Here is a 24,397-nt window from a genome sequence, read left to right on the forward strand (position 1 = left end):
TGACGTGTTGAGCTGTCAGAGCGTTCAGTAAACTGCGGAGCCTCTTTGTAGTCCGTCACTGACCTTTTGCCCAGACAGGCAGTGTGGGGTTTACAGATTATCCCATTAGACAGGACTACGTTGGCTGCTTCGCACAAACACAAGGCTAATCACCATTTTCCCTAAACAAGGTCAAATCCAAGAGTGCTCTGCAATGAACAGCTGAACCCAGTATGACACAGATGAAAATGTTTATTTGATCTGATTATTCGCTATTCCATTTCAATCAGTCTTGAAATCACAGGGTATTAAGTGCACACAATTATTTTTCTGTCCCCAATTCATTCTCATGTGAAAGCAAATTACAACACACATTATACTGCCTGCTAAAAGAAAACACAATTATGCGACAACTCTTCTAGACTATGGCAGGTGGCACAAAGCCGTCAGCAAATGGCAGAGCATTAGCAGATACATTCGCAAACTGAACATTAGCAAACACAATGTTTAATCGGTTAATATATCGTGAGAGTTCATGTTGTTTGACCACACAAAACATAAATATAAAAAAACTGCATTTTATTTCCAATGTCATACTTTCAACATATCTGTATATCACAGCTTACACTGGCATTTTTTTGTGAATCAAATAGCTGGAAATACATCATTTCAGAATTTTACACAGTGGATATATTGTTTTATATGGATCACACCATTCTGCTTTATCTTGAGATAGCTACTGCCACGTATTCACTCAGATGTACCACCTGACTATGACAACATGTTTAGAGCAAGATGGGATGTTTTTAAACTAAAATTAATTTCAAGATATTTTTGCCAGATTGTCAGGCTGTAAACTGTGTATTTGATTAGGCAAGGTTTTATTTCACACATCATGTGAAACTCTTGGTACATTCACAACACTGGGTTGTCAAATGAATTCCAAAAACAACAAGGATGACTTGGAAGGATGGATTATAGTTTCAGTAGAGCCCACGTAAATAACAAAAACCAAAGAAATCAAAATGCAGGACAAACATGTTACAGAGCTTGTGAGTAGGGATTTTTAGTATCCAGGCAATGTTCTTTTTTATGAATGTACAAGATCTAGAGTAACACAAAGAAAAAACACACACCAATAATTTCAAAAGTACAAACTCCAGTTATGTCTGTTGTGGACACCATAACAAATATATATATGAGCTAAAATATGAGAACACATGAAATGGAAAAGGATGGTGGTGGGTGAGAAGAGTTCCAAATTTCTCTAAAAAGGGCATTGACTCATTAAATGTGTCTATAGAGAAGTGCATCAGTACAATTGTATTTGAGGATTTAAGTTGTTGTTGTAAGACACTATGCCCATATTGCTGAAGGACTGGTTTATCTTCAGAAGGCCGTTTTGTCAACGCACACATTTTCTATATTATATATAATAGCATCATTAGATATATTTTTTTTTAAATTCCATCCCATCCAGTCCAATGAAGATTAATAAGCCATGCTGCAAGCAAACAGGAAAGCATTTGTATCCATGAGTGTGGTAGAAAGAATTCCCCGCAGAGGCCTCAATTCTTCATAGTCAGTACAGAATTTGTGGCCGTAGGTTTACAGTTTTCTGTTTTAGTGATGTCTATTAGAAGTCAGTTCATGTTCCATGTCCATTTCAACAACATCTCTCTGAAAACACACATACAGTAATGTGGCTGCGGTCTGAACAGCCTTTAAACTCGAGCCTTGTCGAACAATGGAAGACATAGAATGACAATTGAGAGGAAGTTTTTTGGCAAAAGCATCTCTACAATTAGGAATTTTGGCTCAATCTTGACAAGAAATACATCATTACCAAATGAGGCAAATAATAACCCATTGCACTGCCTGCGTGGTTAGGCCATTATAGGGCCAATGTCAGCAGTCTGAATGAAAATCTCCACAGAAACGGTTGCACCAAAGCACAGTAATGCTGCCTTCACAGTCCATTGTTCTTGTTCATCTATCACCGATTTGGCCATGTCTACGGATGGACATATTATTTACTTGTCTTTAACGTAGGTTACAACTTCCATTTGCAGTTCATGCAATCTACTTAAAAGTTGGGCTGGAGGGTATAATCGAAGTTCAAGTGCACGTGAAAACACAGCAACATAACCCCAGGTCTATAAAATATCCATCTCAAGCGTAGATCTGTCCAGAACCACCTTTGTGTGACTTTTCTCCTCCGAGGCGCTCCTGGCTCGATTGGCGGTTGGCGTCACTGGATTTGATGACACTGGCGTAGTCGAAGATCCCCACTTCCAAGTTCTTGGCCCTCAAGGTGGCACTATGCAGCTTCTCTAGAAAATCAGGCATACCTGCGAGGCACAAAGGGAGAGCCTCCTTAATGTCAGGTGTACAATACTCGGTAGGAAAACATTGAATGCGAAAAGTGAATACGAAAGCATAGAAATGCAGAAATATGAACGCAATAAAAATGCTTAAAGGACACCTATCATGCTATATTTAAATGATATATTGTAGGGCCATACCTATATAAGGTATATTTATACGTTTCTGTTTTCAAAATACCAAACAGATCATGCATTTTAGCCATGCCTCATTTCGCTCTATTTGCTGTTCTCCAGCCCTGTTTTTGCAGGGGGCTGATTCTGTGAGCTGCAGCTGACCACGCCCCCCTGCAGGAGAGGGGAGCCGCTCTGATCAAGTCAGAAGAGGGGGAGAAAAAAAGATCTCCGTCCTCCGTGTTTTATTATATAGAGTCATTATTTATTTGTTTTAAAGCTCAATAAATAACAAAGACCTTTGACCGGCACTTTTCTAATTTTGTCCGGAAGATTTAAACTTTAACGGACATCTTGACCGGCGATAGAAAACCTAACTGAAACTCTGCCGCACGGTCCCCTCGTTCCTTGGAAGAGGCGGAGAGGTGGGTGTTTGTCATCTGCTGGTGGACTAACCGGAGAGAATTACAGTGCTTGCCTCGACGGGGAGGGATTGCATTGAATTACAGCAGCGGGAGCAAACGCTTGCCTCGGGGGGAGAAAAAAAAAAAAAGCCACAGCGGAGAATAAACAGAAGGGTAACCATGGCAACCATGCGTGGGAAGTATTCTTCGCTGCTTTTAAGTAGAACAGAACAAGTTTTAATTATTTTATTGAACAATTATTTGTGTCATTGAAGAACGAAAACAGGAATGTTGAGTTAAATGTTACTCATCCCCCCAACCCCACTCATTAAAAAAAATGAACAAAAATGCACCCCCCATCTCACAAAGTCCCATTCAAAATGTTAAATGAAAAGAGCCCTTCTCCCTCCAAAAAGTCCCATTAAACATGCAAATCTTCCTTCAAGCAATCCTCTGCATATTTGCTAAACCCTTTCAGTCAACAGGCTCTTCCTGGGCCTCATCAACATCCAACTCTTCCTCTTCAGTGTCACTGTCCAGCCTTGTTGAGGATGGCTCTGTGTCAGGCTCAAAGAGCCTTCGGTTTGCCCGAATGCCAACCAGTTTTTCCACTCTCACATTTGTGAGCCTGATGCGAACCTTTGTGCGGTCTCAATAGCCATGCAGTAAGCAGTGTGCTATGGCATGGATATTCAAGTGTACTTGAATGGCATCTGTTTGTTTTAGTCAAGATTATGCTAAAATATACTTTACCCAACTATATTTAAGTTCCCCATGAAGAGCCAACCTTCAATTTTGAAAATTCCCAGTTTATTCCCATAAATTCCCGTTTATTCCCGTGGAAAGTTTCCATCTTTGAAAATTCCCGGAATTTTGCAACCCTAGTCCTGACGTCAGGACAGTGTTCAAATCTGGATCAGTTTTTATCAGATCCGTTGCAGCCCCTTTTTTAGAGATTTGTGTATGGAGGAAAATAGAGAGGGTTGTGTTTTCTGACACTTGGTGAGTTCCCTGGAACACCGGGGACACATATTCATGTATAAAAGACGTACAAAAGTGCATTTTGCATGATAGGTCCCCTTTAATATGTCCAGATTACTTGTGTAAGGATCTAAAGTGTGTGAATTTGGTGGTTATGGGGATACTTTGCTGCTTGACAGTTTATAGACAGGTAATTAAATGTGATTCCATGCGGCCCAAAGTAGTTTTAACCAGTGAAAAGAGCTCACCACTTGACACCATCCAGTTCACGCAGTAACGGGGAAAGGCTGTCTGAGGGTCATCACTGTAGGTCAGCAGATAATCAAATCCATTCTGTAAAGAAAACATACGTCAAACTCAATGGCTACAAAAGGACCCTGGATGCAAATTAAATTTGTGTCACAACAGATGCAGGACAAACCTCATCGAAGGACTTGTGAGGGCGGATGACCATCTTTGACTCGTATGAATGGACCCTTACAAACTCCTGAGTCTCAGGGACTCTGGGATGCTGGACGGCTCTAAAACAACAGAATTACAAATATTAAAAGAGTCTGAAAAATACAGACGCAACTACTTTATTAATGTATCAAAAATACAGCACATTTGAATCAAGATACATTCTTTAAGTCCTACCTGGATACCAGAACCATCAGGTTGTTTTCTGGGTCCACATCATAGCGGCGCACGTACACATAGTCCCTTGAGTACATGGGATACTGTGGGGGGGGGGATTAAATAAGGTTAGCAGCTGACAATCTTAAGTAAAAATGTTTCCTTAACCACTTGATAAGCCAAGGTTATACTCTGCTTGTAAAACACATCAAAGGAAAAGTTTCAAGTTTCAAGGCTTTATTGTCATGTGCACATTAGCCACAGTGTAGATAGGGCAATGAAAAACGTAAGTCACAGGCTCCTCCAACAGTGCAACATGAATATATTTAGGACGCAGAGCTTCCGTTAGAATTTTTTTTTGCCGGTCAACATGTCCGTTAAAGTTTAAATCTTCCGGACAAAATGAGAAAGGTGCCGGTCAAAGGTCTTCTTTGTTATTTATTGAGCTTTAAAACAAATTGATATGATTCGATATTAAACAAACTAATTATAGTAGATTAACTACATTGTTCAAAAGTGTACAGTAACTTATAATAACACGGGAATAATAAACAGAGCGCTCTCTTCCTCTCCTGACAGCCCGTCAGTATCATGCAGCTCGCGGATCAGTAATGAGTGACCCGACAGTAAAAATACACATATTTATAACTAGTTTAGGAAGTTTGAGAGGTAATTAAAATAGCTACGTGTGATTTTCTAACCTGAAGTGCGTGTCACATAAGTGGCGCAACCGATGTGGTATTGTGCTAAGGGGAAATTATTTTGACCGGACATTTTGACCGTAGAGATTTAGATTTGCCAGACTTCAGCATATTTTACCGGTCAAAGTCCGGTAATTATCAGCTAACGGAAACTCTGATAGGACGTCAAACAAATAAAACCTCCCTGTTAACACATTATGTAGGACAAATTGCCTCCTTCCTTAATAGCAAATCAACAGAAACTCACAGGAAAGTGTGTAGCCCAGTGCACAACTTCAGAGCCTGTAGAGACATCTCTGTCCACCACTTCCAGCTTGATAACCAGTGCATCCCACGTCTTCCTGTACTCTGTATCCAACTGGGGGAAAGCATAAGTCAAGGGTTGGGTGCTTAATATAGCACACAGAGCGAGATTTACGGTTGCTTTTGTCCTGCAGTGCAAACATGCTGGTTGCGCAATAGTAGCTGGAAAATAGAAATGTAAAACAGGCTGCAATACACATACCATAAACATAACCCATGAAAAAATAAAACAAATATGCAAGTCCCAATGCTATATATATATATATATATATATATATATATATATATATATATATATATATATGAATTGCTTTAACAAAATGACAAACATTCCCAGTTGCCTTTTACTTCAGTAATACACGGTTCATCAGTCAGAATTCATAAGGGAGGAGATTGCAGCAAACCCAAAACCCTGATAAGAGATTAAGATTGCTGATCCCTCCTGGCTCCAGGTGTTTTTCTGATTATAAACCAGCATCTCAGTAGAATAAGTAATCTTTTGAACATATTTTTTGTATTAAAGAAGAAACATTCATAGTAGCACATATCAACATTTGAAAAGTTTGTACCTGTACATTGAAGAACTGCCTTGGGGTGACATCGTTGTAGGAGCCCAACACTGTTAAAAAATAAATAAAAAGCATGCCGACTTCAGACCAACAATATCACCACCACCAAAGTACCATGAAAAACCTCCAAGCACAAAAGTAGAGTTAAATGTGTGCTTTTATTATCTGCGTTCCAGAGAGCCTGGCTACATATGTGAGATTGTGAGTTGGCTGACCTCTGTATTCGTAGAGGTGACTGTCAGGTATGGGTCGCTTCCACACTTTGAAGCCTTTTTTATCCATCACAACTTCCCAGCCAGGTTCAAGTCTGGAAGCTGTCCCTGAAGCTGTGTTTTGACATTTGACAGACTCTATTTCGTGTAGTTCAAGTCCACACCTTCAAATTGATGCAAACAACAGGATAGGTTATTTAACATTGGGCACAGGTAACAATACAGATTATAGTGACATTATTATGGAATGCTGTATTTCAAATGCGAATGGTAGGAAAACAATATTGTCTGTTCTTGGAATAATTTAAACTGGATTAAGATGTTGATAATGTGAAAACAATAGCATATATTCACATGACTTTCATTATTCACTGACATCTGTGCAGAAGCTGAATGTATTTTCAGGTTTTCTTGCCATTTTCTAAATATTAATTGATGTATAATTACAAACCTGTGAATTTCTTCATCTTGAATCTTCTCACTATCCCACATGAATATACCAGCCAGGGCCGCGAACAGCTTCCCATTGGGTGCATTCTTGCTCTGAAATCTGCGCCATAGGTTACCAACCAGGGTCGACCTGGTCCGCTCGGAGTACAGGTTAGAATAAAGCTCTCCGATCTGGCACGAACGCCGGAGCCTCTGTCCGGTTACAAAGCCGAAGTGATCGGCAAATATGGAGAGCAGGCCCTTCCTCTTCTGTACGGATCCAGCAGCCTCACTGGCACCGACACCTGCCCTCTGCAGCCAGGACAGCAGCAGGCCCATGCTCCTATCCAGCCATGGGAGACTCTCAAGCTTTCCTCTGCCCTCCTCGACTGTTCTCCTGAATGTCCTGCAGCTTTGAAGCTTTAATGTAGTTACACCGATCTCACAGATCGGACGACGGGGCATAGAGTGAAACATACCAGCAGCGTTACCGTGACACACGTTTCCAAAAACAAATTAGTTTCAGCAAAGTGCAGCAGCTAGCTAACAAACTTCTCAGCTAATGATAAAGGGTATGTTGAGATGCACAACGCATAACCTTTATACGGATAAAAACACGGATTTATGTCCAGCTAAAGTCATACTTTGACTCTGGTTTTAACGTTAGTTAAGGAGATGTCCACGAGCACGCGTCATGTGTCTTTAGCATCAAGCTAGCTAACGTTATGAGTCAAATGTCTACAAGTACCACACTCAACACCGCCTTCTTTCTCAATCGATTCTCTAATAACGACAGTGTAGATTATATCTTCAAGTGTAATTCCAACACAATTGTCTACCTGTAAATCTTTCCTGGGCACAGCTTCACGATTGCAAACTCTTGTAGAACATTTGACCTCCTTTTACTACAGTCTCCTACACACCCACACGGAAGTCCCGCCTACCAACTGTACGGCGGCCGGTCATTAGACGTTTGTTTTTCAAGGCCTATTCTGATTGGTCCCAGTGGGAGCCTGTCTTAAATGAATTGTTCGGGCACAAGCAAGTACGCTAGCCCCTTACCTAAGCCCCCCACTTTCCAGTTTCTTCGATTAACTGGGATCAGATTTAGCGTCTTACCGTGTAGGGGGAGGGCTAGTTAAACATTATAACAAAAGCGCATCGAATCACCTTATAAAAGGATAAGGACAAAACACCAATTTCTGTTATGTATTGTATGTTATTATAGTAGTATACGGCAGATGGCGCTGTTTAATCATACATAAAACTAGGTGTCAATATATCAACAAAGAGTCCATAACTCATCAAAGAAATAGTTATTTCATCAAAAGTAAAAATGTTATCAACAAATATTTTTAAAAATTGTACATCTGAGCACTGGCCTCAATGATTTTTATAAAATATTGCATTGCATTGGACACCACTCAGGCTGCCCAGATATCAATGGAAGTGTCTAATGTGTTTCGATTTATCGGACCATGTCTTTCCCATGAAAGGAGTGAGGGATTTCAGTACCATAAGACCATTACTAGATATTTGTTTACCTCGTGCAAACACAGCATGTGCCTTTTTCTTTTTCTGTTTTATCTTAACAATAAAAACAACAGAAGCAACCGACATATCGATTATATTCTGACTGCTATAACAGGCTGCAGTACAACATTTGACTAATGAGCACAACGTAAACACATTTGTTTACCTCACATCGTAAAGTCGAGTAGTCCTACGCTTGAAGGAGGTCGATGATAAAAGCCTGTTATTGACTGTTGGAGTGAAAGCTAGAAACACAAACACAAGTTAACTTGAATGTTGCGGTTTTTCTCTTTATTGACATTGACAATCCTCCTATCTAATCTTTTATTAAGTCGAGGTCACTTTTTTGGCTACTAGCGAGGAACAGGTGTAAATTACGTGTAATATAACTGTCAGTAACTTGTATATTTCTCTAAAGACATAAACAAATGAAAACGTAAAAAATACATATTTTGAAGTTACGAATTCGATTTTTCTTTGTTATTTTTCTTCAGATAGCGTAGTTTAAAAGTCACCGATCGACGAGTTATAAAAACCGATGTGAGCGCCACTCCTTCCTTTGTGAAATGCTGCCTTCAGGCTCCAGCATAAGAATCGTATGAGAAAGTACCAGTGATCACTGCCGACCCAGCCCTAACCATTGCCCAATGGATTTAGAATTTTGTTCCATGATCCTCAAATTAGTGACGTCAAGTTGGGATAGATAATGAGGGAGTAAGGACGAAATCAAAATAACAATTATATGTGCTTTTATTGCAGCATTATCCAATGTAAATACATGTTTCATTGTGTTATGTTTAGTGAGTTCTAACAGTTGAGGTTGTTTTGTCATGCAACAACGATTTTGGCTAAACTATAAGTCATCTAAACATGTTTTGCTGTGCTTATTGAGCAATTCTTCTTCCATTCAATATAGTATGTCTCTCTTGAACACAATAAAAGAACATCACTAAAGAAAACGTCTTTTGTTTGAGGGTGAATGTGTTATGATTTCCAGTCGAATGCACTTGAATGAATGACAAGTCCTCTGTAATGCAGTCAACATCCCCACCACCGGGTGTTTTCCTGCACTGTTTTGACGGGACATTGTTTGCCTCGGATGGAAAAGCAGTGGTTAGGGCTATGTGTTTTTTGTCTGTCATGTGCTACAAGGTTGAGTTTTAAATGCAGGTCGCATGAACATGTAGGTAATGGGTAAGGAGAGACACAGACAGACAGACAGACAGACAGACAGACAGACAGACAGACAGACAGACAGACAAGAGATATGTTATATTATCTAATGATTGTATTTTTTGGGTTGTTATTAGTTATGCATTAATGTGCAGGCAGCATTTAGATTGAAGCAACCAACTTTAAATACTGTTGGGTAGATTAACCTTGTTAATGTAGTGCATTTTATAGGATCAACATATGTTTAGTATAACCTGATATGCAAAGTAGCTATCTTTGAATAGGATATGTGCAGAGCAGTAGCCTACAAACTTTACAAAGTACATGATGTTCCCCTCACAAAAAGTGTAATACAGTTGTATAATAAAGCAAAATGAAAATAAAAGGTACAAGCAACTCAAAATGGTACTTAAGAGTATTATTCACATTAAATGTAAAGTAAAGTACTTGTCAAAAAGTGATATAACAAGACTTTTCTCTGATGTGTGATGCTTTTTTTTCTACTATATTCAAGAAAATATATATGTACATCAAACTTTAAATACACACAAAACATTGACATCGGGGGTACACAGGTACACATACAGAGTAAAAATAATAATAAAAAAAGTAAATAAAAAAATATAAAGAAAGAAATGTAAAGACAATTCTAATAAAACAAAAAAAGGTAACATTCAAGTACAAATGTTTATCAAATACTCATTTACTTTTGATTGCCTGCTTGATTTTAACCTTTTTAATAACAATAGTGCCATATTGTTGTAATAAAAATATGCAAAATGTGGTTTAGAGTCAGTCAATTTATTCTTGTGCATGTGAAAATAAACAAACGAGTTGTATACAATAAACAACATTTGATCAAATCCATCACAGTTAAAGCTTATACAAATATCCTCATCTTGAAGTTTTATCTTTCGTCCCATTTTACCTTTAAGAAAATACTCTGATGTGGGATCCTCTGACGAACATGCACTGGACTCGTGATGAGCCTAAAAAAAATAAAAGGTCCGGCTGACAGCTGGGCGCGGGGCGGGGCGTCATGAGGGTGTATCCAATAAAGAAGTCTGTTCCGCTCCCCGGCACGAACAAGTTCTACACGCGGCTGTGCGCGCTCATTCAATCATAGACGGTTCTGGATTTTGAGTTATCTCACATCGTATCGTAATTAGCTTTTTGACGTTGACTCTTTATTACCTTTTTCTTTTTTTAGAGAAAGTCGTCTTTTTGAAGGGGGTCGTCTTCAAATCCGTTTATTTATCCTATCCCGCGCGCGCTACCTTAACGACTATCTGTGCGGGCGCGCTAATTAGCTTACTGGCTAACGAGCACTGCTCTCCGCAAGTCTGACAACTGCTACGTTTGGTAAGTTTTAGTAACTCAGACCTTCTATCAGAAGATATCATGTACAGTGTTGCGTCTGTTTTTTCACTGAACTCCGGAAATAAGGCTATCACCGTTAAATGTAAGCTCAAAGCTAATGCTAACACCAGCTGGTCAGATACACCATTGTGTACTCGCAGCTAACCAAGGAGTTTTTACTATAAGCGAAGGGGAAGACACGGCTACCGGTATTGTAGGTTTAACAGCTTGTTTTAGGATAGATGATAGTGTTTGCTTCCGTGTCAACATTGATTGCTCGAACCTAGGTTAACGGGATGAAGGAAATACAAACTATTTTATGTTAAGCTTTAAAAAAGGTTATCAGCGAATGTCGTTGGGTTGAGTCACATCCGGTTGCATCCCCTTTTTACAAAAAAAAATACGTCAAACATTATTGAAACTGTGATACCTTATCCATTATAGTTGACATAGCTGCCTTTTACATTCATGTAAGATATCGTATATTCGAGCTGTTTGTTTTATCACGTGAAGCGGTATGAACAGATGCTCGTGTTCAGGGTTGTGTTATATGAATGAATGACGGCACGTGCACACGTAAACACTATTATGTCTCCTATTAAATAAGGCGCTCATTACTTCGTAATGTCATCCACAGTCAGCAGTGCTAGAAATGAAACTTAATAGATCGTTATACAGGTGGTAAATCGGTAAAAATTGAGGACGTTGGGGTAATCTAAGCTCCGGTTTCTTCCTGCGACATTTACAAAAAATGGCTTCCCATTAGGTTTCCAGGAAAGGCATCTAGTAGAAACCATCCTTCAGATTTCAGCGTCTACTACTGTTGTTTCCACGTTTCTGACATGTTTTATCTTATCAAGAGGATGTTTAACCCGTTTGAAACCACCCCTGATCCCCACTCTGTCCTCCGTTGTGAAGGTCGAATGAGAAATAACAGATTTTAAAGCAGCCGTTTTTTTTGTCTTTTGTCTTTTCAGGATGTACCCAAGCTCATCTGCACTTAAAGTTGCACAATGGCAGTTTTAATCGGTGTGACATCTCAGCACAAAAGGAACAAGAACAGATCTAGTTTAATTACAGGATAGCAATACGCCCACACTACACCTCTGTTTACCTTAATCGTTTTCTGGTCAGTACCAGTTAAACACATTACAAGTTTGCACTGCTAAATCTCAGTAACCCTGTTTTAAAACGGGCAAGCCTAAATAAGATATTTATTAACCATTTACCTCTCTGTTTTTATTTAAAACTAGCTGCTGTTTTTAAGTAGCAATATAAATAGCTTCGACAGGCATTATTTCCCATTAAAGATTGTGAAGCAATTTCTCTATAGTCGAAAATCATGGTTTCGACAACTGCCACTGCAATAATACTGGCCAGCACAGTGGGGCTAGCGACCCAGTCCACTTATCTGACAGAATACACATGGCTGCTGGTTGTGGGCTTCATCATCGCCTTCGTCTTAGCCTTTTCTGTGGGTGCCAATGACGTTGCCAACTCATTTGGCACAGCCGTTGGCTCTGGAGTGGTCACCTTGCGACAGGCATGCATTCTGGCCACTGTGTTTGAGACTGTGGGGTCTGTGCTCCTTGGGGCCAAAGTGAGTGAAACCATCCGCAAGGGTATCATCGATGTGGGCATGTACAACGGCACTGAGCAGGAGTTGATGGCTGGATCCATCAGCGCCATGTTTGGTGAGTACCTGCAGCATATCTTATGTGTAGTTAAACCTAGGGTCATTGATCCCTGTGAATAGATCTGTGTGGAATATAAGGCCTTGCGCCATTTGGTTATCACAACTAGAGTGTGTCAAACCCACATCTGGAAATGTGGATCAAACTAATTGCTCTTTGTTTGCAAAATGTCTGAATAAAGTTGTCGACAAATTATTTATATGAATCTGCTTACTGCAAATATTTTTGAATGTTTTACCAAAACACATTTATATTGTGTTTTGCCATATCCACCTATTGCATTTATGTTTATCTTTTTAACTGATTTCTAAAGTTGACTAAAAGCTGATTATGTGTTAGTTTGTCAGCCTAATATGATCAATGATTGTTTTCTCTTTTAGGTTCTGCTGTGTGGCAGCTGGCTGCATCCTTCCTTAAACTCCCCATCTCTGGAACACACTGCATTGTTGGTGCTACTATCGGCTTCTCACTTGTTGCCAGAGGCTCGCAGGGAGTCAGATGGTTTGAACTTCTCCGTATCGGTAAGTCAAACACTCTTATCCGCTCACTTAATTTCCCCCAGTGATTAATTGATATACGTCATAGAATATATTGATGTTATGGCCCGGTGTGACTAGTAATTGCAATTATAACATGTCAACCAATGTTTTATCTGATGGCCTTCAATACTTGGGTAATCAAAGAATTAGACATTTGGGAAGGATTGCACATTTAAAGCTGAAATCACCACTTGTACAATATGTAATGTTGCGATTTTGCTGTCTAGGTTTTAAATGTTTGATGCTCAATGCTTGTTAAAGAATGAGCCAATTGAGAATATGAGTCAACAAGCTTTACAGGAATATACAGTAGCAGCTCTAATTTCACAAGTTGTTTCTCACATTTGTTGCATTAGATGATAGATTGCATCGCCATGTTCCTCCTATTGAAAGCCCAAACCTGATGAAAAACAGTCTGCCCAACAAAACTGAATCCATTTCCCGACAAGAATTGCATTCCCCTAAAGAAAAATATTTTCTTTCTTTTTTTAAGTATATACATGTTTTTATTTATTTGACAGAATTGTCAAACTTGCATTTCCCCTAATTGCAATTGTTGTCATTCTTGCATTGCAGTTGTTTCCTGGTTCCTGAGTCCTCTCTTGTCCGGAATAATGTCAGCCGTTCTTTTCTACTTTGTGCGAATGTTCATCTTACACAAGGTAAGCTGGGTTTTTTTCAAGTTGTAGATAGTATTTGTTTCTGTGAGTTAGAGGATATTCTTCCTGAGAGATGCTTTTGGGTCAGTTTCAACTCCCCCCTGCCAAAAAGAAAAAGAGGAAATGTTTGTTGCATGGTGAGAATCAAGCTACTGTTCTCTGAAGCAGTTCCTTGTCTACATCATGACAGCGAGATTCATATTACTGTAACCTGACAGCAAAGTCTGGCAATTCTGTTAATGCGAGTGGAATGAGTTTTTCTGACTTGGTGCTTTGTTTTGTCCCTGTAGAAAGACCCTGTGCCTAACGGATTGAGAGCGCTGCCTGTGTTTTACGCCGTGACTATGGGAATCAACGTCTTCTCCATCATGTACACTGGAGCTCCGAGTGAGTATCATTGTTTCAGTCATTTTGCTCTGCATGCCTGCCCACAGCCACAGCTTAAAATAAACTGCTCCCTCAGACAGCCGGATGCCCACAGCTATTTCAGACTGAACCAGACTGTTTACCATTTTCACAGAAGCTGTGTTTATTTTAACATGTTTTTTGGGGCTTTTCTTGCTTGTGGTTCTATGTGGGTCATAGCTGGAATGAAGTTTTAGAGCGGAGCACAACAGGGAGATGGAAATAAGATTTCACTTTACTGTTGACGTCACTGTCTGCCCTTCATGAAGGAGGAACAGAGAAGTAAAGAGGGTGTTTTAAATGGCTATTGTTGTTTTATTACTGCTCACAACTTGTATAGTAATTCATTAAATGTTGGCATTTCGTTTTCCAGAATCTCGTCATTAAATGAGCAACTTTCGCTCCTTGTGTTTTCTTCTCTCTACAGGGCCTAACAGTTCAAGATGTTAGCTGGCCTGGGCCATTAAATGGCGGCTACAGGCCAGAGTTTGACCAGAAATTGTGCGCTGATGTGTGCATGCACATCAGCGGCACGCTCACAGAGAGGAGATGCAGTTCCAGCATAGCCCATAACCCTGCTTAGCCAGGCACATTCTGTACAGTTGTGTGAAGTCCCTCACACCTCAAAGCACTGTACATGAGGACCTGTACCTGGGTACCTCACATGAAAAAGAAAAAGGTGCGAGACTGCATTTCAGACACCTTAGCAATTCTCATTGTTAAAGCCTCAAGACTACAGTGGAGCCGGTTTAACATTAACCATCGATTCCTGCATGATGAATAATAAGACTAAGCATGAATTACAGCTAATTACGTATCCATCCATTTAATTATATATATTTTTAACTGTCGTGTGTTTATCATCCAAACCAGACTTGAGTTGCTAAGCTTGAGCCCAGTTCTGGATAGTATACTTCACTGGCTCACATGCCAACGACAGCTCAATATTGCTGGTATATGAACTCGGATGCAGCAGTGATATCTTCTCCCAGCTGAGTACAGTATGTTTGCTTCCCTGATCTAGATCTTATCACAGTGGTGCGATTGGACACCAGGCATCCCACAGCACATTCTATACTCAATATATACACCAGTGCCAGAGACCTCAAGTCAGCATGTGCATGCAATTTTGGCCAGCAAAGAATTTGAGGGTCAGCTGTTGTTCTGTTACAGGCAAAGCTTAGTGTGACTTGGACTTTTAACACCTTCAATCACTTAAGTGCTGTCATTCATTTCACAATGAAAATCTAACACATAAACAGATTTAGGATAATGGTCCTACTCTACATTACTACTCCACACACATTTTCCACATGCTTGTCACCTGGATAAAGAGAAAAGGTGGCTTTCTAAGTTGCTATAGAATCACTTCCATCTACTGACTATCTGGGCGAGATACTTGAAAAAGACATTCCAAAATATAAGAACAAGTAACACCAAGGAAGGAAATCTTAAAGGCTACTGTAGGTATTTGTCAGAGCTTTTGACAAAGAATCTCAGATGCAGTTCCCCATCAGCGAAGTTGTCCCTGAATTCTGTCCATGTTGCTGGCCTGTTTCATGCAGTTCTAAACACCATTTATGTTGCGTACCATTGTATGTTTCAAAGTGCTCGGTGTCATGGAGACAGTACATTTTGACCCCCCCTACACAACCCTCAATGTGTTAAGCTAGGAACACATTTTCTGCCTGGGTTACCCTCTGAAAAACAAACACCCCGGTAGTGTTGGTCACTCTGGGGACGCCAAACAATCAGCAACATGAGATGATGCACACCTTTTGAATTCCAGACTTATTTTGACCTGATCCATTGTCCTCAAACAAAATCTTAGTCTTCAGAGACTGTCATTGATAGAAATGTATTGTGTAGCTGGGCTTATAGATCCCTCCAGAGCAAAGACCTAATACAGCTGTAACCGTATCCTAATACTGTTGCTAAGTTCTATTTGGGGCTCTAGACAGAACTGAGGAAATGTAACTAAAGTTTACCTGCCAAGTGAGTCAGAAACTGCCACTTTAACTCTTTGTAATGTTGGTTTGCTGCTTGATTCACATATGGTAGTGGGAAAAACAACAAAACATGTTATTGTGTAATGTAGGCCACGGGATACAGAGGTTTATGGGAGGGGTTTGGACGCAGCCGTGGTTAAAGTCAATTTCCTGTCCCGTCTCATTCATCCCACTGCATGGCTGTGGTGTAGACTCACCCCTTTGTGTGGGAGGGTTTATCACAAGGCTAGACCTAGGCTAGCCTTTAAATCCGCTCTTTTATATATATTGTTAGAACAAACAAGTCACTGTGACAAAGAGTGTTCATCTGAATTGTGTTGGGCCCCTTTGTCATGTGGAAGGTTTTTTTTTTTTTTACTTTTTCTGTTGAGTTTTCCTAAGTGGTGACAAATCCCACCTGTTACTGGGTGTCCCACTACATGTGAGCTCAGTGAAAGACGAGAGCTGCTGTTACAGAGCCTCCTTCCGGTTTTTTCCTCCCCAATCCTGACGGGAGTGAGCTTCCATTTGCGTAACTAAATAAACATCAGTAAGGGGCGCTGCAGTCTCGTGCTGCAGCGTGACTCAGTGCAGAGAGTGCACCGTGGACCCAAAGGAACACAGAGACACTTATCACTTAGCCTTGGTGCTTGTTTACTCCTGTTTATCGTAAACCCAGAGAGAATGTGTTTTTGTTGTTCTTCTATGCATGGCCAAGGTCACCTCACTGGTGGTGGTGGTATTGTTGGAATTTTCAGCAGATCTTTGTTTTTGATCTCTCAGAGCTGCACTGCCTACCTGCATCTTCTCTGTATGACAAAGATGAATGCTTCCCTGGGGACATTTAAACAGTTGCTTTTTTCCAGCATGTGCTGCATTATATCCAGCTCTTCTGCACCAGCTTTGCTGCAGTCTTGGCAGGAGCGTGTCCTTATTGCTACAGCAAACTCAGAGGTCCAGTAAAGGACTCTCCCTTTCTTTTACTCCTTTTTAATAATGTTGCCTTTTTTAAGGAACTTCTTTTCCATGTGCAGTGTTGGTGGGGCATTTTGGGGTCATGGTGACATTTGTGTCTTTCACCTTTTTAGTGTTGCATAACTATTCAAAGCAGGGGGTACACATGCTTTCCATATTTAACTAGGACGTGGCACAATGACGCAATGCAGGCGTGCTTGTAAATACTAGAGCTAAAGGTTGACACTTGGTCAGATTTCATTGAAGTTATATTATATCACTGTAATTCAAATTTATTGGGGCATCCTTGTTTTTAAATAAGAATATTTTAATGCTAACATGACTTCATGCTACTTACTAAAAATACCACCAACATATTTTTATAAAATGGCTCAGTTTGCTGTTTAGCCTATTTGTGTGTTGTCCTAGAAAGGCAGCACCCGCTGCCCTGTTTTTTAAAACTGCCTTTCTCTGTTCTCCTTCTTGTGTCTGTCTGATTCTGTCCCTGGCACCTGGCGATCCTTCAGTGTTGGGATTTGACAAGATCCCTTGGTGGGGCATCCTTCTCATCTCCTTGGGCTTCGCTTTGCTGACGGCCCTTGTGGTCTGGTTTATTGTCTGCCCACGCCTCAAGAAGAAGATTGAACGTAAGTCACATTTATGTTTTTTATGTTTTGGTACCTGATGATTCAGTTTTTCAAATCCTTGTCGTCATTTTCCGCTGACCACAAAAAATATGGTTTTCCTAACCATCATTGGACAAGCAAGGGATATAAGATAGCACTTGCAACCTCAAACTATTCACACAGCGTTCTCGTATTCATCTGGTGAATGGTGCTCTGGAACGTCGCTCTAATAGAAATCAGAGGAGAATATTGTCATTAGCTTTTGTTCCATAAACCGGGATTAAAGGCAAAACCCCCAGAAGCCATCTGCACGCACACACCCATTGTGTGGTTTCAGTGTTGAAGGTAATGCCATTCATTTCAACCTTTATGAATGTATGCAGTCCTCTTGTGTGTTCACAATACAGTGCTTTTTATTCAGTGGTCCCTTCATAACAAGTCTTAAAGTCAATTTGTAACTGCATTAACAATGTAAGGGCAAATAACAGAATAACTTTCTGACAAAAACTAGGGTTTAGCACCAACGTTTTAGTTTTCAAAACACTTTTTTAACATTCAAAACTTGATTTAAAAAGAAAAAAAATAACTAAGGTTAAGGTTCTCTACTAAAGTATTAAATTGTCAGAGACTGATCTCTAAATATTTGTATGCAATACTTGCCTGTCTAATGTCTCTTTTAGTATCAGATAAACGTCAAATTCTAAAACAAGTTTGTCTAAATCAACATCCACCCTGCAGCCCGGCTGCCTAATCTGGTCATAGTGATCCACTAATTGGCCTTTAGCTCCTGGACTAAAATAAGCCTGTGGTTGACATGGCCTTTGCAGTGCACGTGGGTGAAAGTCAGAGGGCAACTGAGTGCTTCACGTCAGCTTTGACCAGTTTGGATGATGCAATGTTGCCACCTAGTCAGAAAACTCTGAGAAATATCAAATACAAATATTATCTCTAGTATCTGATTCACTTTAAAACAACACATCATTGTTATGTGAGCCACTGAATGTGTTGACTCTTGTCTTTCATAAGCTGAGCTGCGAGTGGTAGTGTAAATATGTTCCTAGTAATGTCATAATCCATTTATCTGATCCTGTGAGCTCAGGTTAGGTTGCATTTAAAATATTTTGTTCTTGACTCGTTAGTTATGCAACATGGACTGTGCTAGTATATCTATGGAACACTGCATATGTTTCAAGCAACGTCTCACTATTACCCCTCCCCAGAGTTGGGTGTAACGCGTTACTGTAATAATATTACTTTTGTCGGTAACGGAGTAGTGTAACGCGTTACTTTTATAATTCAGTAATCACACTACAGTTACTAACATTGCCCCGACACGCGTTACTTCGTTACTTTTATAAAATCAGTCATAATCACACTGACAGACAAGAGGGGTTTCCGCCGCAGGTTTATATGTACGTAATCTGTGCGACTTGCGCGTCCACATCTCCGCGTGCAGTGCTGCATAAACATGGCTGAGTCAGCGATAACTTTCGAGGGGTGGAGGTATGCCCATTATTTTGAGTTCGTCCGAAGAATAGACAGGAATGTGACGGTGAGGTGCAAACTGTGTCCAGGCCAGAAGCTGTTATACACTGCTGCAAACACCACGTCAAACCTCAACAAACACCTGCAAAGAACACATGCTAAGGTGAAGCTAATAGCTAAGGACCCCCGAACCCAGAGTGAGGATGTTGTGAGTGCGCCGCCGCCGACTCTGAAGCGGCACAAATTAGAATTTGGAGGACCGGTAACCAAAGCAGAGATGGACAGGCTTGTAGCATCCTTCATAGTAGAGGTAATGTTGCCCATTTGCACAGTGGAATCACCATCGCATCGTTCAGAGATATACTGCGCAAAATACAGATAGCAGGAGACAGAGGACAGCCATGGTCAGAGCTATCTGGATCAGTCTTATGCGACAATGGAAACTGAACTAAAGAGAACATTTGAAACTTTAGCAGTCTGCGTGATCTGCCTGTAGGGAGGGGCGGGCCGGCCCTGCGAGTAAAGTAACGAGTAAAGTAACAAGTTACTTTATGTAGAGAGTAACGAAGTAGTGTAATATATTACTTTTTTTTTTAAAGTAATATGTAATATATTACTTTTTTTTTTAGTAACGACCCCATCTCTGCCCCTCCCCTACTAGGAGATCTCAAGTCTTCCAGCCCCTCTGAGAGCCCCCTGATGGAGAAGAGGGAGCCAAAGGAGGCCACATGTCCGATCCTGAAACAGACTGCCACGGACACGACTACCACTCCACCTGTCGATCAAAGCGCATCTGCTCAGCCCCAGGCCGCCTCTGAGGACCGCAGGGTGGCGTTTGACTTTGGAGATTCAGACGATGTTGACAATAATAAGGAACGCAGGGTGGCGTTTGACATTGGAGACTCTGATGACAATGACTGCAGCAATGAACATGATGGTAAGTGTGCCAAGAAGCATCATAGTTACACTTAGGATTTAATTAAATAAGTAACCTCATGGTTTGTGGTGGTAATGTATGTTTTCTGTTACATTAATACAATTATGAAATGACTTGCACATAGGCCTGTCACAATAACTACTTTTGTTTTGATATATTATAACAGAATAGGATAAATGATAATTCTATTATAATTTTATACTACCGATAAAATGATGGAATTGTAATGCAAGGACAACCTTGGAATATTTGTTTTATAAAAAAATTTCAAATATTGAACCACATTACCCAAACAATGAATGGCATGAGCTTGTGGGAACTTACAAAGACTAATAAAGGGAAAGGGAAAACCCTGCTGGGCATTCTGGCCTCATGTTGAGGTGAATGTATACTTAATGGGCAACATTGAGTTTAGCTTTAAGAGAACGGTCAATTCTATATCATATGATAAAATAATGTGTTTTTTTTTCCCCCACAGTCCTAGACAAATACTATTAAAGACTTACAAATGTTTTCTCCCCCTTTCTGCAGACAAACAGGTTCAGTGTAACAGTCAGGCCAACAACCAGCACAGCAATGGCGCCGCAAATTCAGCTAACCAGTTCAACAACAGGCCGGCACAGATCCCCAGTAACGGGTACAGCCAGTACCACACGGTGCACAAAGACTCAGGCCTCTACAAGGACCTGCTGCACAAACTCCACCTGGCCAAGGTCGGGGACTGCATGGGCGAGGGGGGGGACCGACCCATCCGCCGTAACAACAGCTACACCTCCTACACCATGGCCATCATCGGCATGCACGGAGACTTCAAGCACAGAGAGGGAGAATATCGTGCCTACGAGGATGGCGACAAGGTCACGGCATCAGGAGGGCAGGAGAAGAAGCGCGTGCGAATGGACAGTTACACCAGCTACTGCAATGCTGTGGCAGAGCACACCACTCCCGAAGCCCTGGGAGAGGGGGACGTGACACTGGAAATGGCGAAGGAGAACGCAGGCAGTAGCCAAAGCTCTCTGGAAGACGATGGCCTTGAGGCGGACAAGCCAGAAGTCTCAACTCTCTTCCAGTTCCTCCAGATTCTTACCGCCTGCTTCGGATCCTTTGCTCACGGGGGAAACGACGTTAGGTATGCAGATTCCTTCATGAAGGTCACTTGTTAACAGTCATGTAGCTAAAAAAAAGGATACTTTTGTATTTCTGGTATGTTGAAGTGGACATTTTTACTGGTCACGGTTCATCTCAAAAGTCAAAAATAATGATCCCCTGTTGAAATCATTCTATCGTTTCCTCTGCAGTAATGCCATTGGACCGCTGGTAGCTCTGTGGAGTGTTTACAAAAGCAGCAATGTGTATTCAAATGAACCTACACCAATTTGGCTGCTGCTGTACGGAGGCGTGGGCATCTGCGCCGGACTCTGGGTGTGGGGCCGCAGAGTGATCCAGACTATGGGCAAGGACCTTACACCCATCACCCCCTCAAGGTATTCACAGAGCTGTTTTTCCTTGAGTCATTAAACCACATCCTCCTCAGACATTACTATAATTTAGCTCACACACAACCCGCCGGAGAGATTTAAGTGTTGTTTTTTTGTATTCCCCTGCAGTGGTTTCAGCATCGAACTGGCCTCAGCCTTGACCGTGGTGGTAGCTTCCAACATTGGCCTGCCTGTTTCCACCACCCACTGCAAGGTAAGCAGCTCACACGCTGTGGTCTGGGAACAAGAGACAGGGGGAGGAGCCTATTCAGAGAGAGGGAGGGAGGCCACACTTAGCAGGAACCCAGTCTGTGGAGCAACTTTCTCATAACTTTGTAGTTCACAATTTAGGTTTGCAGACTAGTGATGGGACAAAATAGTTTTTTTATTTTTATCCTCAGTTTAAAAAAAATATATGCTGTCTTGATCTCTGTCCTGGCTGAGAAGTGACCAATAGAGCCTGCTTTAAAATATTCATTTCAATCTTTTGTTTATGAAGCAGTACTTTTTTATTTTTATGATTTGTTATAACCTTGTTTTTAAAAGAGATGTTCACAAAAAGGACTTGTGTTATATGTGGGGCATCAAAATATTAGTTTGTTCCAGTATGTTTTGCCATTTATAAAAAAAAAAAAAGTTTTAAGCACATTTTAAAGAATGTTGGGACAATATTGTGAATTGCAATCATCTGGCCAGGATCATTTACATTTTTCAATATAGTTGCATACTCTGATCCGGCAAATAATTAAGTACAACCAGTTTTATTTATGATTTATAATGAGTTAAATGAAGATGATGGGATTTGTCTGACCTCTGCTGTGTTTCTAGGTGGGCTCTGTGGTTGCGGTAGGATGGCTGCGCTCGAAAAAGGCCGTAGACTGGCGCCTGTTCAGAAACATCTTCATGGCGTGGTTTGTGACGGTGCCCATCTCTGGTCTGATCAGCGCCGCCATCATGGCCATCTTCATCTACGGCATCCTCTGAGCACTCGGCTACACCCCGAGCAGGGGAGGAGGAAGAAACCGCTCCGGCGCACCGAGAGGAGGAGGAGGCGAGATGGAAGGCCAAAATATATCGCTTACCTCAAGCCAACAACTTTGGAAGAAAGAAGGAAAACAAATGTTTGAAATGACTTGAGACTTGGGCCTGTGGTTCTTGGCTGCATCATTTTCAAACTAGAATTTGCTGTTTGTTCCATTTGGGCCACATTACTTCCAGTGGGAAGATTACATTTCTTTGTTCTGACTTGCTTTTTCATCTCTCATCGATCTGTAACGAGTTATTCTGAAAGCTTCAACTTTTTGTGTTTCTAATACTCATTCTTCCATTTATTTTTTTTACTTTGCAATTATGTATATACAACTATTTTTATTTTGTTTTACACGTTTAGAAAGTAATGAATAATTGAAATGCAGTATAAGCCTTTTGCTGATGTAGCTCTCCAGTCATAACACATGCTGAAAGTAACGTAGATGCAAAAGTATTTTTAGGTGAAAGAAAGTTAATTTGTGTATGTGTGCGTTTCCCCCATTTCAAGTAATTATTACTATTAATGTTTTGCATCTGGCTTTCTTGTATCTCCTAAACTGTGGGACCTTAGCTTCTCCCCCTCTAGTGTTATAGAACAATATTGACTTTAAACAGTAAAGTTTACTCTGAGAGGTTAGTGACTGTTTTCCACCATATTTAGAAATGTGATGACATTCACAGTTTGCTGTGTTTTATGGCACACTTATCTGAATAATGAACTATCACTGGATGACCACCTGCACTATATCAGCTGCCTAAAGTCAGCACGCCTCTGGCAAGAAATGGCAAAGCCCTTATCATTAGTCTTAATGGGTTATCAATCCAGTTCTTTATCAGAACTTATTGAGGCTCTATGTTCTTCATCAGCGCAGGAACAACGGACTGAATATTATTTACTTGAATTTGAGAAGTAAAATGGCAGAATGTCATTGAACGTCTACTCTCAAACAAGACCTTAAGTCTCCTGTTGAAACTTGAATGCATCATCTTTAGGTGTCCTACAGCGTAGTTATTTTCAGTTCACATTGTAACTCCTACTTCCCAGTATGTTGGCTCTTCTGTGGAGTTTGCACCTGCCTAGTTATTCTGGTTATTCTAGCTTTCATCTTAATTTCCTGGCCTTCTGAATGTGAATAAGGTTGTTAACGAGGACACACAGGAACTCTAAAGCTGGATGTTAACTGAGTGGTTTGGTGTTGAGCCGATCTGGTCTCTTGTACAACGAGGGCTGACATACGCTGCATGCCATCAGTATGTGGTCATTTGGCTGCGGTACTAAATGCATATCAGATCTATAGATGCTGTAGTTGCCTTAATTGTTTTGATTTTCCCTTTAGGTACCAAAGAAAGTTTTGTTTTTTTAATGCACATGAACATACACTAGTCCACACCTGTGGATTACAAAAAAACAAATAAAAATGGGAAAATGATACTGTTGAACTTGCTTTTTTGAACTAAATATTGTTATTCTCACAAATAAAAAGGTAAAGGTCCCAAAAGGCAGTTCTGAAATACTGAACAGAAGTATTTTGTCACAGTGAAATAAAAGAGGACAGAAGTTGTACAGAGGTGGAATAATTCCCTTTTTTATTGGCAGTAGGCTCGGTGCGGCGCGGGCACCGGGTGATGAGCGAGCGTCTGGATCCTCGTGCTGCTCTCACTCCAGAACATCTGTGATGCAGGGACAGAGAGGATTCCTTTACGCTAGCTTTACATTGCAAACACCACAACTCAGTAGTTTTCCAGGGCTCCCAGAGCAGTTACATGAATGGCCTCTAGGTGTTTCTCATGTGACTCACATTTCCTGCAGGTACACATGAATGATGACTGCATCAGTGAATCATTAT

The 24,397-nt window shown here is 40.7% G+C and overlaps 2 protein-coding genes across 2 annotated transcripts; one reads left to right on the top strand and one right to left on the bottom strand.

Annotated features, from left to right (window-relative positions):
* Positions 1–213: 213 nt before the first annotated feature.
* On the bottom strand, positions 214–8,774 carry stard7 (StAR-related lipid transfer (START) domain containing 7). The gene is made up of 8 exons (XM_034123192.1): positions 6,714–8,774; positions 6,266–6,426; positions 6,051–6,100; positions 5,426–5,536; positions 4,499–4,581; positions 4,284–4,383; positions 4,111–4,195; positions 214–2,330 (listed from the first exon to the last, which is right to left on the bottom strand). The coding sequence occupies exons 1-8, from the start codon at positions 7,166–7,168 to the stop codon at positions 2,152–2,154; spliced, it is 1,224 nt and encodes a 407-aa protein (XP_033979083.1). The 5' UTR covers positions 7,169–8,774; the 3' UTR covers positions 214–2,151.
* A 1,682-nt stretch (positions 8,775–10,456) lies between these two features.
* On the top strand, positions 10,457–23,980 carry slc20a1b (solute carrier family 20 member 1b). Its single transcript, XM_034122812.1, has 11 exons — positions 10,457–10,759; positions 11,734–12,450; positions 12,831–12,971; positions 13,566–13,651; positions 13,939–14,035; positions 17,523–17,642; positions 19,768–20,043; positions 20,575–21,172; positions 21,342–21,527; positions 21,651–21,735; positions 22,350–23,980. The coding sequence occupies exons 2-11, from the start codon at positions 12,099–12,101 to the stop codon at positions 22,503–22,505; spliced, it is 2,097 nt and encodes a 698-aa protein (XP_033978703.1). The 5' UTR covers positions 10,457–10,759; positions 11,734–12,098; the 3' UTR covers positions 22,506–23,980.
* Positions 23,981–24,397: the final 417 nt, after the last annotated feature.

Source organism: Trematomus bernacchii, unplaced genomic scaffold (assembly GCF_902827165.1).
Source record: "Trematomus bernacchii unplaced genomic scaffold, fTreBer1.1, whole genome shotgun sequence".
Taxonomy (NCBI): Eukaryota; Metazoa; Chordata; class Actinopteri; order Perciformes; family Nototheniidae; genus Trematomus; species Trematomus bernacchii.